Raw genomic sequence first — 17,341 nt, 5'->3', positions numbered from 1 at the left:
GCCTCCAGCCTCTGGACGGCGGCGGGGCGCTCGCAGGCGCCGCGGCCGGAGGGCGCGCCAGGCACCCGGAGCCACCCCGCCCCGGCGCTCCCCTTCTGCCCGCGCGCCCCTCAGAGGGGCCAGCGCCGCCGCCTTCAAGAGGGCACCCGGGCCTCGGAGGGGCTCCCCTGGGCGCGAGGGGCGGCGGCGCTGACAGCCTAGCCCTCGGCCAGCGGGGTGCAGCCCTGGCGCTGGCGGGGTCTCCCCGGTCATCTGCAGGTGCTGCCGCGCGGAGGGAGCGTGTCTCGCATTCACGCTGGGCTGCCCAGGCGGCCAGAGCCCAGGGGCTCCCGGGTCGGCGAAGGGCAGCAGCGGAGCCCCGTGGGAGAGCCGGCCGGGCAGCCCGCAGGCCCCGACGGCCATCCCAGAGCCGGCCGGCCCCGCGCGGCGGCGGGGGCGCCCTCGGGCCTCGAGGCCTCGGGGCGGCCAGCCATGACCTTCGCGCGCAGCGGGGCGGCCTCGGTGGTGCTGAACGTGGGCGGCGCCCGGTACTCGCTGTCCCGGGAGCTGCTGAAAGACTTCCCGCTGCGCCGCGTGAGCCGGCTGCACGGCTGCCGCTCGGAGCGCGACGTGCTCGAGGTGTGCGACGACTACGACCGCGAGCGCAACGAGTACTTCTTCGATCGGCACTCGGAGGCCTTCGGCTTCATCCTGCTCTACGTGCGCGGCCACGGCAAGTTGCGCTTCGCGCCGCGGATGTGCGAGCTCTCCTTCTACAACGAGATGATCTACTGGGGCCTGGAGGGCGCGCACCTCGAGTACTGCTGCCAGCGCCGCCTCGACGACCGCATGTCCGACACCTACACCTTCTACTCGGCCGACGAGCCGGGCGCGCTGGGGCGCGACGAAGCGCGCCCCGGGGGTGCCGAGGCGGCCCCGTCCCGGCGCTGGCTGGAGCGCATGCGGCGGACCTTCGAGGAGCCCACGTCGTCGCTGGCCGCTCAGATCCTGGCCACCGTGTCCGTGGTGTTCGTGATCGTGTCCATGGTGGTGCTGTGCGCCAGCACCCTGCCCGACTGGCGCGCCGCGGCGGCCGACAACCGCAGCCTGGATGACCGGAGCAGGTACTCCGCCGGCCCTGGGAGGGAACCCTCCGGGTAGGACGCATTACTACTTTGCCCGTCCCGTCCGTCCTGTGGCGTATGTCCGTCCGGTCCCGTCCGTCGGTCCGTCTCCACACTGTCTGCCTTCAGGCGGCCTGACCGGGCTGGGTTTCCAGACCTGCGAGGCCCCCGGGCGCGGCTCGCTAAGGGACGCGGTTGGTCCTCACTCCCCGCCTCTACTTCCCCGGGCACAGACGGGGTCTGGTCCTTACTCGGAGATGCCTGTGTTGAGGGAGAATCGCCGGGCATAGGGAGGGGCAGCTAGAGCTGGACAAACCTCTCATCTTTGGAGCTTACTTTTGATCAATTAACCATCAGTTCATTAAATTGCGCTAAACTTTTATTGGAGGTATGCAACAATTTCATTGAGCTGAGAGCATTAGAATTATTTCCCAATTTTTGGTAGTGTTTGGGAAGGGGAAGACTTATTGTGAAATGTGGTCTGCTGTACACTGCCCACACAATCTGCATAATATATTCCTATGGTCTGGAATGGAATTGTTTACAGTGTAAAGGAGATTAACTTAACGATACACTCTAAATAATTGACGTCTGTACCCTTTTCTATTCTTTTCCTACAAAGTATGTAGTTAGCAAAGCACTCGGCCACGATTTGGTACCGAAAATTCACACCGTGACTTTCAGAGCGATCTTTAAAATGGGAATGGGGAAAACCCCATTACCTTGTGAAAGGAGAAAAAAATGTAAACTGCCGTAAGTCTAGAAACAGTATTGGACCAGTTACTGCATTTTCTTTTCACTTTACTCGGATGAAAGGAAAATATCTTAGTCTTTCCTTAGATAGTGCTTACCTTTCAATAGTGATAACGTACTTCTAATTTTAGTCTTAGTGAATTTATTTTGCATAAGCAGAGCAAAGTGAAACTTTCAAGGGAGAAGTCTGCTCCAGGCACACACACACACACACAACTGTATTTTTTTTACCTTTGATCCTGGATTGACACCCCCCACCCCCATTCATTTTTAAATTGGGTGTGCCTGTCATCTTTACCAGTTGGGTATATGCATGTTTCAAATGGTGCTGTGTGCCTTGACATTGCAGTGGATTACATCCACATAATCCTTCCTTTGGAGAGTTAAAGGTTTTTATGTAAATCTAAGAAGTAAATAAAATTGTCTCGTACCATCGAGTCCATTACTGATATGCCATCTTGGAATCCAAGATACAAGCTTTGAAAGGAAATTCACTAGAAAACTCACTTTGTTTAATGTTTTAGGTTCTAACTCAATTTTTGATTACAAATAAGAATTACTTATTTGGTACTCCGAAAGTACAAAGAAATTAATTTATATACCTAAATGCCCTTGATTCTTTTAGAGGGCTATAGGAAAGTGAGCCACAAATAATTGGTCCTGAAATGATTCACTCGTAATTGTAGAATTCTAGGGTCAGTGAAGCCTGAGCTTTATTTCCAAAGGGAATAGGAGAATAGCGTTAGTGCAAATACAGTTAGCCAGATGGAGCTGGCTAACTCAATATATAGAATCTTGAATAATAATTTTGGGGGGAAATGGATGGAGTTTGGGGATGAAGGAAGTCTGGAGTTTATTAACATAAAGCATTTGAAAAGGAATGAGAGACATGAATAATAATTTAAGGGCGAGAGACAAACTAAAAAGGAAAGAGACAGAATGGAAAAGAGGACGATTGCAAAAGAAATGAAGGAAGAAGACAAGAGTAATGCTAATTTGTATATATGTATTTGTGTATGTATATAATTATTCAAGTCAGAACTGTTTCCTAGATACCCAGATATTTCAGGCAAAGTCATGTTTTTTTTCTTGGATTAATGGCCCAGTTTTAAGTTTCACTCTGTGAGTGTAGGTATATGAAAAAACTGCTATCTATCTATATAATATTATGTGTTTTATATGTGCTATACATATTTATATACTATAATATCTGCAATTCCAGACAGATCAATCGAAGGGTGAGGAATGACGGAGGATGCTGCACCGTTACAGAGGGGGTCTTCCCATGGAGAGGACCCCTGAACTAGCACTTGGAATATAGTCACTCAGCACTGCTTGCTTGTGGGTGCTGAAATTAGTCTCTTTAAAAACATCATTCTAATCATTTAACCATATTTAGCATCTACCAAATAAAGTCAGACTTCTTTCTTGATCTTCAAGATTCTTTACGGTTTAAACACAATCTGCCTTTCTTAATTCATCCTTTCATAATTTGCAAATATCTTTTGAGTATACACTGTGTTCAAGGCACGGTCAATGTTCCAAATGTTGTGATTTTTTTGGGGGGGGGTATATATATATATACATATATATATATGTATATATATATATATCTCAAGTTGGTGATGTAGGAATCAAAGGCAAAATTGATCTCTGAGTTCAGTTGTTCTGGGAAGGCCTTCAAGGTGGGAGGGGGTGGAAACAAGCTGTCTTGGGAAGGTTGCAGACTCTGCACTGCCTGACACAGGCAGGGCTGTCATTTATACAAAACAGTGTTTGCAACTTGTACAACTGTGTGTGCTCTGCAGGGAACAAAATAAGAATTCCTCTTGTGAAAGGAGCAACAAGAGCATAGGCATGAAATTTGTATATTGTGTTCAGAGAGCATGAATCCAGTGAGGGAGTGAGAGGTGAATAGAGAGCAGATGTTAGAAAGCATGGAATGAGAGAGGGAATACTTTTTTTTGCAGGCAGCGGTCAATCTTTGGGGAATTTGGGGTGAGTCGGCTATGCATATAAAGTAGCAAATATCATATGTTGTGGACTGAAAACTGGAGATGAGGGAGCCCGGAAACACAAGGATGAATTTGGAGATACTTGCAGAGGGAGGGCATGTGAGCTTGGATTGCTTTGAGTTGGTGAGAATGGAAAAGAAATGGGAAATACTAGGAAGAAACATTTTTTAAAAGATTTATTTTTATTTATTTATGCATACAAGAACTGGAGTGTAAGCCAGAGGGGCGGGGGGTGAGAAGATTCACTAGAGACAGAGCAGAAGTAGAACAGGCAAGTATACTGAAATATACTGCTGAGGGGAGCAGTGGGCAAGACAGGAGAGGTCTACTGTTCCAGGTGGGTTAACTCCCTGGCTGTGGATCCAAACTCATGCTGCGGTAGCTGGCGATAGCTTGGTAGTGCTGAGACTTTAACCCCTGAGCCACCAGGGAGACCAGGGTAGAATCATAGTTGATTGGGGGCATTGGAAGGATACAGGCATCAGAGACTGACTTAGTGACTTAGGTGCTAGGAGCGCATCCTGTCTTCTCTGGGCTCCATTTGTCCAGACTGGTCTGCTCACTTGCAGCTTACTGTGTAGTCCCCTGCCTTTTGAAGAGATCATCCATCAAGCCTGACAGACTCTGTTTCTCTTTTGAAACCTTTCCTGACTACCCCAGTAGATATGATATTTCCTCTTGAACTTCTTGAGGAATTGCTTATTTGTACTACTTATTTGACACTTATAGTATTCTTCCAAGCATGGTAGTAATTTTTTTTGCATAAACATGTCCTAAACTAGATGAGTTGAAAAGGCTTGAAGTCAACTAAAGTCTCTTATACTCTATTATTATGAAGAATCTTTTAGAAAAAATTATTACTCAGGCACAATAAAAATCTATTATTTATGTTATATTTCAAAATATAATCTTCCAGGAATGTATCTTCTATTATATAGATTAAAGAACTGCATGGGGCAAGTCTGAAAAGTTCAGGGTGAAACTCTTAGTTGTGCTAGAATGGGAAAAAGAAGCCTATTAAATCAAAGAAACAGTCATTTTATCAAGTCCTTATTGTAAATGGAATAAAGACAAGCATATGATTTCTTATTATTAAAGTCAACAATTTGAAAGCTTTTTGTGTACTTACATGATCCTTTTAATTGAATTTGGTTTTGGATGATTAATAATCACATAAATAATGGTTTAAAGTCCAAAAGCTACAAAAACAAGCCTTGATCCATTCCCCTAGTTATAACCAGTTCTCTTCCCTAGATATAACCACAGTTAGAGGTATTTTATGTGCCATTTCAGAGATAGTCTCCATATTTACAAGCTTTGCATATGTATTTACAAAAACTTGGTGCTATGAAATACTCTCTTGAAACTTGCCTTTTTAAAATTAAGCAACATGTCATGGAAATTGTTCTAAATGAGTCTATAAATAGTCGCTTTGTTCTTTTATGCAGCTGCATAATACCCCATTATATGAATGTCTCATGATTCCTCGACCTTTATGTTACTTCTTGTCTGTAGGAAATACTTAGTAACTGTCCTTATTATAGGTACATTATTTTGCTTTTCTGAAAGTATATCCACAGGATAAGATAGTGAAAGTCATTGGGTAAAGGGCATGTGTACTTGTAATTTACATAGATAACTCCAAATTGCTCTTTGAAAAGAGTGTGTCAATTTATATTCCCACCAGCAATGTGTGAGAGACTATGTTTCTTCATACTCTAAAAGTGTTACTGTACTCTAAAGGGTAAACAGTGATCTCAAATAGCTTTAATTTACTTTTGCCTTATTTTGAGTAAAATTATGCAGCTTTCTATATACATTTAGGGATCACTTATCTTACATTTTTTGTGAGCTCTTTATACCTTTTGATCATTTGTCAATGACTTTCCTACTTTGAGATTTAAAAAATATATTAAGAAATTAGTCCTTGGTTTATGATGTGTTTTATTTTGTTTTCTAATTTGAGATCCCATTAAAAGAAAACCACAGTTGCTTAGAGCAGTGACTATACTTTTAACATGTATTTATTGAAAAAAATGCGTAATGATTTAAAAAAATGGTGAATTCTAACTCTTCATTAGCCATTTTTTGTGGTCATAGCAGGCCCTGTATTAGTCACAGTTATGTAATGCAGGGCTCCATCCTTCCTGGAGATGGAGGACTGGTGTCTGTGGTTGGAGCCGCAAAGAGACAACAAAGTAAGAACATACATACAGATTTCAGACAGTGAAAGAAAACCACAGTAGAGATTGCAGTAGGGGTACACTTATGTATGAGGAGGTGACGTGAGTTGAGACCTGAATGATAAGAAAGACCCAACCTTGAAGGAGAGATGAAAGAGCATCATGGACAAAGGGAAGAGCAAACGCAGGGGTTCTAAGTGGCAATGAGTTTGACTTGTCTGTGGGACAGAAGGAAGGCCTGTGTGGGCTAATATTTAGTTAGAGGGCAGGGGAGTGGTACATGAGGTTTGGGTGTGGGGGTGGCCTAGCAGGAAGGGCCCATGTGCTATAGAAGGAGTTTGGATTTTATTTGAAGTGTGACAGAAGCCTTTGGAAAGGTTTGAAGCTTTGGAAAGACATGATCTGGTGTGTTTTAAAAACACCACTAACCACTGGGTGGTGATTGAATTGAGGTGACAATAGCTGATGTGGTAAGCCCTGGTAGGAGGGAGAATGTGAGGCTTGATCTAGGGGTGTAACAATGGAGATGGTGAGAAGTGATTGGATCCGAAGTGGATTTTTATTAGGTTACTAATGGTGACTCAGCTGCCAGTACTAGGAGAGTGTCAGATACTATTTATTGAGTGAAGCAGTGATTGGGCCCTCAGAAATTGGGGTCCCTCTTGCTTAACTGCCTTGGCCCACATGTAGTAAGCTGTGATTTCACTTCTTTTCTACATTTTTGGGTTCCCATTTTTGGGTATTGCGAGAAGATTCTGGAAGAGGGGTCTCCTGAGGGCCATTGGGAAGGGCTCAGATACAATTTTCCTTTTTTGTATAGCCAAAACCACTGAGAAAACTTGTCTCTTCTGGTAAAGGTCTTTGGTGAACACATTCACAACTTCTGAACATTTCTGGTAACTACTCAGTCTCAGAATGATGGTGTACATAGTGTTTTATCTGACTGATAAGACAAACTACAGATTTTCAGGCACTTTGCTTTCCAGTAACATCTGAGTATCACTCTGACATTGCCGAGGAGATGAATATTCTTTGACAGTTAACATATAGATATAGTCAGCTTTTAAAATCACAAAGCCTTGCTGCTTGTTTCATTAAAAGATGCTCTGTGTTAGTCATCACTTGGAGAAAGATGGTCCCACTTCTAAAGAAGTGTGCCTAGTACTTTCTTTGGTATGTTTTGCCTCTGCATGTCTGCTCCATTGATAACAGTATTCTCTTGTGAGTGTTAAATCTCCTTAGCATGCATAGTCTTGCTGTAATTATAATGTGTTCCTTACACGTTATTGCTGAAAGTTGCTTCATGTTGGAAACTTGATCTTTAATTTATATTGCTTTGTGTTGTGGTGAAAACTTGAGAGATTTAAAGATGTTTTAATTTCCGGTAGTGTTATTTTAAGACCAAGTTTAAAAAAATGAAATAATCAAAATGAAAGCAACCAGGGGGTGGAAGTTTAAAAATCAGTTGTATAATTTTTCTTGCCTTCTAGGTCAATATTACATAAATTCAATACACTTTTAAAGAACTTTAAAAATAAAAAGCAATAGCTGAAACTGGAGGTGAATATCTCAGTACTTTTACTTAGTAGATAAGGTGGATATTTTCAGAAGCTGGTAATTAAGAGATCTCTGATAGGATTGAGCAGAACCCAGACCTTAGTTAACTTCTGGTCTTTCACAGTGGACTGTTTCTTTTAATATGCATTCAGGGTTTTCCTACCTGCTGTAAATTTTATAATTCAGTGTAAACTTTCTTGTCAATACCTTTCCTTTAATCAAAGTGCTTTCCTCCTTCCTTTAGTTAAGCAGCTAATTTTCAACATTATTCTTTTAAATAGAAAACTTTGCTCATTGGAAAAAAGCCAGTGAAGAGTATACTGTGCCCCCGTCTCAGCTCATTACCCAGTTTCTGGGCATTCTTCCAGCAATTTTCTGTGCACATAGACACATACATATACATACATTAGTGTGTATGTGTGTGTAGTTGTATATGAAATTACATAGACATATAGACTATCTGTAAAACTGAGATGATTCTGTAATTGTTTAACAATTCGCTTTTATCACTTAACATCTTGGATCTCTTTTTTTTTTTTTTTTTTTTAAGATTTATTTACTGGGCCTCCTTGGTGGTGCAAGGGGTTAAGACACAACCTATGAAGCTGTCTGCAGCCTCTGCAGCACAAGTTCGATTCCCCTGGCCGGCTGGTGAGCAACCCACATGGCTCAGTAGACCTCTCCTGACTCACCTACTGCTCTCCTCAGCAGTGTACTTCGGTCAATCTGCCTGTTTTGTTCCCCACTCTGTCTCTTTGGATTTATTTATTTATGCATACAAGAGCTGGGGTACAGGCCAGAGATGTAGGGGGTGAGAGGATTCACCAGAGACAGAGTTGGGGACAGAACAGGCAGATTGACCGAAATACACTGCTGAGGGGAGCAGCAGGCGAGATAGGAGAGGTCTGCTGCGCCATGTGGGTTGTTCCCTGGCCATCTGGGGATCAAACTCGTGCTGCAGAAGCTTCCGATTGCTTCACAGTGTGGTGTTTAACCCCTTGCGCCACCAGGGAGGCCCCTGGTGTGAGTATATATGTTGAATAAATTCCAAAGTAGAAAAATAGTTAGATCAAAAAGATTGTATAAAAAAAATTTGGGGGCCTCCCTGGTGGCGCAGCGGTTGAGCGCTGGGTTGCGAAGCCGCCCGCAGCCTCTGCAGTGCCGGTTCGATCCCCGGCTGCTCCCTGGCCACCAGAGGAGGGTCCCACATGGCGCGCAGACCTCTCCTGCCGCCCGCTGCTCCCCTCAGCAGTGTACTTCGGTCCTTCTGCCTGCTCTGCTCCCCGCTCTGGCTCTGGTGAATTCTCTCACCCTCCCGTGCTTCTGACTGTGCCCGGTGCTTGTATAAATAAATAAATAAATCTTTAAAAAAAAAAAAATTTGGGGGGGCCTCCCCAGTGGCGCAGCGGTTGAGCGCTGGGTTGCGAAGCTGCCCGCAGCCTCTGCAGCGCCAGTTCTATCCCCGGCTGCTCCCCGGCCACCGGAGGAGGGTCCCGCATGGCGCGCAGACCTCTCCTGCCGCCCACTGCTCCCCTCAGCAGTGTACTTCGGTCCTTCTGCCTGCTCTGCTCCCTGCTCTGGCTCTGGTGAATTCTCTCACCCTCCTGTGCTTCTGACTGTACCCAGTGCTTGTATAAATAAATAAATAAATCTTTAAAAAAAATTGGGGGTCCTCCCTGGTGGCACAAGGAGTTGAGCATCACACTATAAAGCAATCCGCAGCCTCTGCAGCACGAGTTCCATCCCCTGCTGGCCAGGGAGCAACCCACATGGCACAGATCTCTCCTGTCTCGCCCGCTGCTCCTCTCAGCAGTGTATTTCAGTCCATCTGCCTGTTCGGCTCCCCACTTTGTCTCTGGTGAATCCTCTCACCCCTACCCCCCACATCTCTGACCTATACCCCAGCTCTTGTATGCATAAATAAATAAATAAATCTTAAAAAAAATTTTGGATAGCTATTGCCAAATTTCTCTCTAAAATATGAATGAAAAATAAATAAATAAAATATGAATGAAATTTAGCAGTATTCTTTATAAATAATAATAGCCATTATAATGATAATGCAATCAATAATGAATAGAATACTAATATTAATGCATGTTTAATAGCAAATATTTGGAAACAACCCCCTTTTAAAAAAATAACAGTTTTATTGGGAAATAATTAACACACTATAAAGTGCACAATTAGGTGGGTTTTAGTCTATTCAGAGATGGTGATTATACAGCCATCACCATCCATACTGTTTTAATTAAGCATTATGTTGTGGTGGTGTGTTTGAGGGAGTACAAAATATGTTAGAGAGCTGAGCCCATGAGTGGCTAAGAAAGGGACCCAGGCATTTTGGCTGAGCAGATGAATCAGACAAAGCAACAGGCAAAACATTTGTGTTTGATTTAATTAATTCATTCATGAACTGGTGGGTTCTGTTGGAGTGTTTGGAATAGTCATGTATATTTAAATGATCTTAGCCTACAAGTAGCAAGGACTTCTCAGCTTTTGGCTATTGACAATGGGAAATATGTCATGGAGGCAATCATCTGACATTCTCAGGCCAAAATAAAATGTCAAAAGGAAAAGAACCCAGGACTAGCATGGTCCTTTCTGCTGTGTCAAAAAACAACCCCAGAGAGTTCATTCACAGCCCTACTCTAGACCTGTGCTCTCATCTGTTAAGTGGGGATACCACACCGAGGGTCAAATGAAAGAAAGCAGATGGAACCCTCAACAAGAAGTTAAACTTCCTCAGCTCTTTATCTTTGCCCTGTCTTTAGCCCTTCTCACTTTAGTTAGAGCTTGTTTGTATGTCTTAGTTCCCTTGTAGTCTGGAAGTTCTTTGAGCACAGAAATTCTGTACTTCATAATATTTTGCACACAGGTTGGCACTCGGTACATATTTTTAAGCCATACACAGCTGAAAGGACCGTGTAAATACAGCAGCATTTCAAATTTGATGAGAGAGTGTGGATAGGTTATTTTCAACTTACGAGCAGGCTATGTTTTTAAAAATGTGAATGGGTAGTCTAGCTCTCAAGTCATTTATTCATTAAATTCAAAAAACATATGTGTAGCAACTACTATGTATCTGGGACTATTTTAGATGCTGGGGATATAGCAGTGAATAAAACAGAGTTCCTGCCCTCAAGAACCATTTATTCTAGTGAATAAATATAAAACAGATGATGATAAGTGCTGTGCAGAAATGAAGTAGAATGAAGTGTGAGCCATGGCCAGGAAAAGCCTCTCTGATAAGGTAATTTTGCAACAAGGACAAGGAGGATGCAGGAGGCAACTCGGGATACCTGGGTGAGAGAGCTCCAAGCATAGAACACAGTAAGTGCACACACACCACTCCCCTCGCTATGAGTGTGCCCTTGGTCTATTGGAGGAGTAGTTATGAGCAAATTAGCAGCGAAGGTAGGGACATCTAGATCGTGTAGCACTTTGGAAGTACACTGACTGAGAGGATTTATTTATGCATACAAGAACTGGGGTACAGGCCAGAGGTGTGGGGGGTGAGAGGATTCACCAGAGACAGAGTTGGGAGCAGAATAGGCAGATCAACTGAAACACACTGCCGAGGGGAACAGTGGGTGAGACAGGAGGTCTGCTGGGCCATGTGGGTCAGCTCCCTGGCCCGGGATTGAACTTGTGCTGCAGATAGCTTCATGGTGCTAAGCCTTAACCCCTTGTGCCATCAGGGAGCCCCCTCCAACCCCGAGAGGGTTTATTTTTGATAGTCTCTTCCAAAATGGTAAGCACTTTGGAGTTGTATCTGAATGTGGGTTTTTAGCAGAAAACATAATTTGACTTAATTTTGAAAACATTGCTCTGGCCCCCATGTGGAGGACAGACTTGAGGGGGCAAAGGTAGAGCCTGTAAGACTGGTTAGGACTAGCATTTTGTCTCAGACTCAAAGGGCCACCTTGAGACCTGAGTCCAAGCAACTTATGGTCCAGGGTGTGTTGGCAGGGCGTCCTTTTCATTTTCTAGGTAAAGATTTTGCTCCAAGCAGCCAAGTGTGGCTCTGACATTACTGTATATCCAGGGTCTCTGCTGCCCTCATATCCTCTGTTGCAGGACCAGGGTATGATCTGGAGGTGTGAGCAAATTCTGACCTGCAGACAACTCAGGCCATTGCCTGTTTGTGTACAGCTCCAGAGCTAAGAATGGTTTTTACATTTTTAAGTGGTGGGGGAAAAAAATCAAAGAAGAATTCTGTTTTATGAATCCTGAAAATTATCTGACATTCAAACTTCAGTGTCCATAAATAGAGTTTCATTGGCACACAGCCACGCTCATTTGCCCACATATTGTCTGTGGCAGCTTTCCCGCTACTTCGGCAGAGTTGAGTAGTTGCAACAGAGGCTGTATTTGCAGAGCCTGCAAATCCTAAAACATTTACTATCTGGCCCTTCACAGAAAAAGACCCACCCTTTATCTAGAATGGTCTCATCAGGGGCTCAGCTGTGCACCCTCAGACACACCCTGTGACCCTGTAGAATAAGGATAGCCACAGTACCTATGTCATTGAGTAACTGTGAGGATCCATTACCAATTCTTGTCCTCATCCTAGTCTTCTAACCAGCCTGATGCCAAATGCCACCTTTGGATCCCAGCGAGTCCTACCCAGACTCCCAAAGTGCTTCCCCTAACCAGAGCTTATTATTCATTCATGGGAAATTCTGGTAGTGTGGCTTTTATTAGCATTTATGGTTGGTGAGGGAAACCAGCATAAGTTAGGGACTCTCTTAATTTCAGATTACATATTTAGATCTATTGGTTTACCCTGAGTTGGTGAATGCAGGAGGTAGTTGGGGGTGGGGGATGGATAATCAAAACTGTGATTCACAAGATAGGTCCTATTAAATCGAGGACTGCCATTTTTGTAACATTAAAAGTTTCGGATTTTCTAGGAAATAAATGGGATGTACAGTTTCAAACAGAAGTGAGATGTATTTATTAACATATAGTATAATGCAGTTGGCCTTGGTGTATAATCAAGAAAGCCCAGGCTTGCCCCCAGTAGCTTCCTGTACAGGAGAGAAAACCAGAGAGTCATCCATGAGGTGAGATGATACCATTGTAGAGGGGAGGGAGGTTTGGGAGCAGAGCTAGTGCAGCCTGGGGCATTAGGGAAGGGCTTCTGGTGCAGTGTCACTTAAGTCCACACTGCATTTCCTGAATGCCAGACACAAGAGCACAGTGGAAATGGCAGTGGTACCCAACTGTGTTGTATTCACCACCAGACACTTAATAGCTTTTACTTTATTTATTTTTTTAAAAATTTTTTATTTGGGCCTCCCAGGTGGCGCAGCTGGTTGAGCACAACACTGTGAAGCTGTCTGCAGCCTCTGCAGCGCGGGTTCGATTCCCTGCCGGTAGGGGAGATTCCCACATGGCATGGCAGACCTCTCCTGTCTCTCCCGCTGCTCCTCTCAGCAGTGTATTTCTGTAGATCTGCCTGTTCTGCTCCCCACTCTGTCTCTGGTGAATCCTCTCACCCTCCTGCGCCTCTGGCCTGTACTCCAGCTTTTATATAAAAATAAATATATCTTTAAAATATTTTAAAAAAAATTTCTTACATCATTGTTCATTTTTAAACAATATTTGCTTCCCCGATAGTTTTTTTAAAAAGATTTATTTATTTATGCATACAAGAACGGGGGTACAGGCCAGAGGTGCAGGGGGTGAGAGGATTCACCAGAGGGAGAGTGGGGAGCAGAACAGACAGATTGACTGAAATACACTGCTGAGGGGAGCAGTGGGGGAGTCAGGAGAGGTCTGCTGCACCATGTGGGTTGCTCCCTGGCCGGGGATTGAACTGATGCTGCAGTGACTGCGGTTAGCTCCATAGGTTATGTTATAACCCCTTGTGCAACCAGGGAGACCCCTCCCCAATAGCTTTTACTTTAAAGTTTCACCTAAGAAGGGGCCTCCGCTGGTGGCGCAGCAGTTGAGCGCTGGGCTGCGAGGCTGCCTGCAGCCTCTGCAGCACCGGTTCGTTCCCCGGCCGCCAGTTCATATCCCACAAAAAATAAATAAATAAAGTTTCACCTAAGAAGGTCTTTGACAAAGCAATCAAAATTATTAATTTTAATAGTAATCCTGTTTGAAAACGGCAGTGAGGACTGGGCCCCTGCCAGTCTTGGTCCAGGCCACAGCTGGGGCACCTGTATGGAGTCAGGTAGGACTGAGTATCTTGGATGTCATCTTGATGTTGCAGCATGGAGAACACAAGAGACCCGAGTTCATCCCCTACCCCCATATCCATAGGCCTGAGCCCACACTCTGTTCCGAAGCTCTCAAGTGAATCTCAGCTGTGAAGATGAATAAAGGAGACCCTGGCCCACCAGTACCCAAGGTCTGGGGACAACAGCACTGGCTTGGACTTTGCACATGCACATGGGGCCCTCAGCTCACCTTTGTTACTTGTTTGCAGCAATGACCATATATTGAGCTCCCATCTGCTTATGGCAGATGGTTTAAATAAATTACTTGCTTGGTCATGCAAAAGATTATTAATTTTATTATACTATGTGTATTTTATATATATTTTAATTTTAACATATACCTTAATGCTTGAGTGTATATGTAGTTTAAGTATATATTTTAAATATTCGATACGATTAAATAGGAAGTTGCAGAAAGCACTTTTATAGCCTCCTCCAGGGAAAGTAGTTGGGCAATTGGTTGGGTTATAAGCTGAACTAATGGCTTCTTTCATGAAACACCATATTTATTTGTGCAAATGATTGACAAAAACTTGGGTTATTTAGACTTGAGTATGTAGCAGACATTTTTTCATAAAGTGAGCCTGTCACTTTTGGGAAAAGAATGGGTAGTATTTGTTGCCAATGAGAAAATTAGAGCTTTCAAGTAAATATGAGACATTTGGGAATTCCGAGTCTGTCACTGTACACTATTTCCCAATACTTAACTTAACCTGATGTTACAAAACCACATGTGGGCAAAAGGTCCACTTGGGCACCAGAGGTACCCATGGGCTATCACGTAACCAGAAACCAGTTCAGTGATGTGATTTCAATTTGTACCTGGCAGCCTACTTTTAAGATCTATTGCTTGCAAGTTCAAGTTAGTATTGAAGAAGTATATCCAGTTATCAGAAAAAGCTATTAAAGTACTTTTTACTTTTTTCAACTACCTACTTTTGTGAGGCTAACTTCTCTTAATATACTTTTTTTTAAAAAATATTTATCTATTTATTCATACAAGAACTGGGGCACAGGCCAGAGGTGCAGAGGGATGAGAGGATTCACCAGAGACAGAGTAGGGAACAGAACAGGCAGATCTACAGAAATACACCGATGAGGGGAGCAGTGGGTGAGTCAGAAGAGGTCTGCTGCGCCATGTGGGTCACCTCCCTGGCCGGGGATCGAACTTGTGCTGCAGTGACTGCAGGTAGCTTCATAGTGCTGCATCTTAACCCCTTGCGCCACCAAGGAGGCCTCTTAATATACTTCAAAATAATGTAGCACAACATATTGAATGCAGAAACACATATGAGAATTGAGCTTTCCTATATTAAGTCAGACAGTAATAGGATTTGCAGAAAGGTAAAATGATGTCACTTTGCTTAGTCTTTTTTGTTTCTTGGTTTTGGAAGGTATACTTATTTTTATAAAAATGTTCTGTATATATGTAGTAGATTTATTGTTTTAAACTGAATTACTGTTTAGGGCCTCCCTGGTGGTGCAGGTAGTTTAGCGCCGTACTGTGAAGCTGTCTGCAGCCTCTGTGGCTTGGGTTCGATCCTGGCCAGCCGGCAAGAATCCCACATGGAGTAGCAGACCTCTTCTGTCTCACCCGCTGCTCCCCTCAGCAGTGCATTTCATCAGTCTGCCTGTTCTGTTCCCCGCTCTGTCTCTGGTGAATCCTCTCACCCTCCCGCACATTTGGCCTGTAGCCCGGTTCTTGTATAAAAATAAATAAATCTTAAAAAAAAAAAAACTGAATTACTGTTTAAAAATTTTCCTAGTTTTAATATCTAATTTTATTAGTCAGATATTGGTAGATATAATACACATAAAACAAAAGCTCCTTGGTGTCCTAAGTAATTGTTAAGTATAAAGGTGTCTTGAGATCCAAAGATTTGAGAACCATAATCTTAAAGGCACAAGGTTCCAAGTCTTCAGCTTCACTGTGCATGTATTTCCATAAAATACACCTGCCCGAGAACATGCCTGCAGTGAAGGCAACATTCTTCTTTCACAGATTCCTTGTCCCACTTCACAAAGGAAAAACTTTCCCCTTACCACCCTGAATCTTATTAAGATGCACTGTCAGGCCTCCCTGGTGGCCTATGGGTTAAGTCTCAGTGCTATTACCACTACAGTTTGAGTTCAGTCCCTGACCAGGGAGCTAATCCACATGGCGCAGCAGACCTCTCCTGTTTTTCCCGCTGCTCCCCTCAGCAGTGTATTTCAGTAGATCTGCCTGTTCTGCTCCGAACTCTCTCTGGTAAATCCTCTCCCCTCCATCTCTGATCTACACCCCAGTTCTTTTCTATGCAAGATTAAAAAAAATAAGCACTATTCTAGGGTGTAAAAACCTATGGGATACCAGTGAAATAAACCACTCAAGGTATTTTTCTGTTAATAACCTGGCCTCTGCCATATGACTCTGACAGCCACGTGACCACAAAGCAAAAAGGACACTGGTTGGAAATTCTGAATCAGTAAGGTCCATCACAGCAATGCTCAATGGTACCTTTCTTTCAAGTCTCTTTTTCTGTGTCTTTCTCCTGCCCTTCTTTCCTTCTTCCTTCCCTCTCCACTTCTTTTCCCATTCTGCTTCCCTCTCACTATTTTGTTCTAGTCTGGTTTAGAATTAAAGAATGAGAAAGTGTCATAGGAAAATGTTTTTGCAAGTCACTTGAATTGAAAAATTACATCAGGGCCTCCCTGGTGGTGCAAGGGGTTAAGTCTTAGCACTATCAAGCTATTAGCAGACACTGCGGCATGAGTGTGGTCCCTGCAGCAGACGTCTCCTGCCTCACCCACTGTTCCCCTCAGCATTGCATTTCAGACAATCCACCTTTCTGCTCCCCACTCTGTTTCTGGTGAGTCCTCTCACCCCCCGTATCTCTGGCCTACATCCCAGTTCTTGTATACATAAATAAATAAAATAAATCTTTAAAAAAAAAAAGAAAAATGACATCAGCCTATTCCTTAAGAAGTATCTGATTTAAATTATTGGTGACAATGAGTATTGACTTTGCAAATTAAATTACGTGGTGGACACTGTCTATAAGCTAAATGGGCTTCATGTGCAATTCCAAGGTTTTGATGAAAAAGTTTTAAAGCACATAAGATATAAATATCTAATGTAAAATATTTACTGAAAGATATTTATTGAAATGTTTTAACATCTAACCCTCTCTGATATCAGATGCAGAACTGGGGCCTCAAGCAGAAGAGTAATAGGTGCATTTTGAAGTCACTGAGTGAGTCTTGGTCTATGTGTTTTTTTTCAGTACCTCTCAGGAAGTAGGCAGGGAATGACTAATGATTGGCAACAAATCCTTCTGCAAGTTAGTGTTTGACTATTTTTGCATTTAACTTTTAGAGTATCATTGATTTCATGGTAGATCATTAAAAACAATTTTTCCAGTTTTAATTTTATAAATATCAAACTAGTAGGAGAGCTGCAAGAGTAATGCATTGAATGGTTTCATATCTTTCTCCAGTTGTGTACGTTTTGCCTCATT

The 17,341-nt window shown here is 43.5% G+C and overlaps 1 protein-coding gene across 2 annotated transcripts in view; it reads left to right on the top strand.

Moving 5' to 3' along the window:
- Positions 1-471: 471 nt before the first annotated feature.
- The window catches only part of KCNG3 (potassium voltage-gated channel modifier subfamily G member 3), a gene marked incomplete at both ends in the record, with an annotated part of 39,954 nt that continues 23,084 nt past the window's right edge, over positions 472-17,341 (top strand). The window contains one exon of one of the 2 annotated variants that reach the window (XM_084235332.1): positions 472-1,103. In XM_084235332.1, coding sequence (XP_084091458.1) covers positions 472-1,103 — 632 coding nt within the window. Of the gene's footprint in view, positions 1,137-17,341 lie in introns of both variants that reach the window. The other variant, XM_084235331.1, reaches the window with a different exon arrangement.

This window comes from Talpa europaea (genome assembly GCF_964194135.1).
Source record: "Talpa europaea genome assembly, chromosome: 6".
In the NCBI taxonomy this organism is placed as follows: Eukaryota; Metazoa; Chordata; class Mammalia; order Eulipotyphla; family Talpidae; genus Talpa; species Talpa europaea.
The sequence above is the reverse complement of the archived record's forward strand: the minus strand, read 5'-3'. Positions and strand labels throughout refer to the sequence as shown.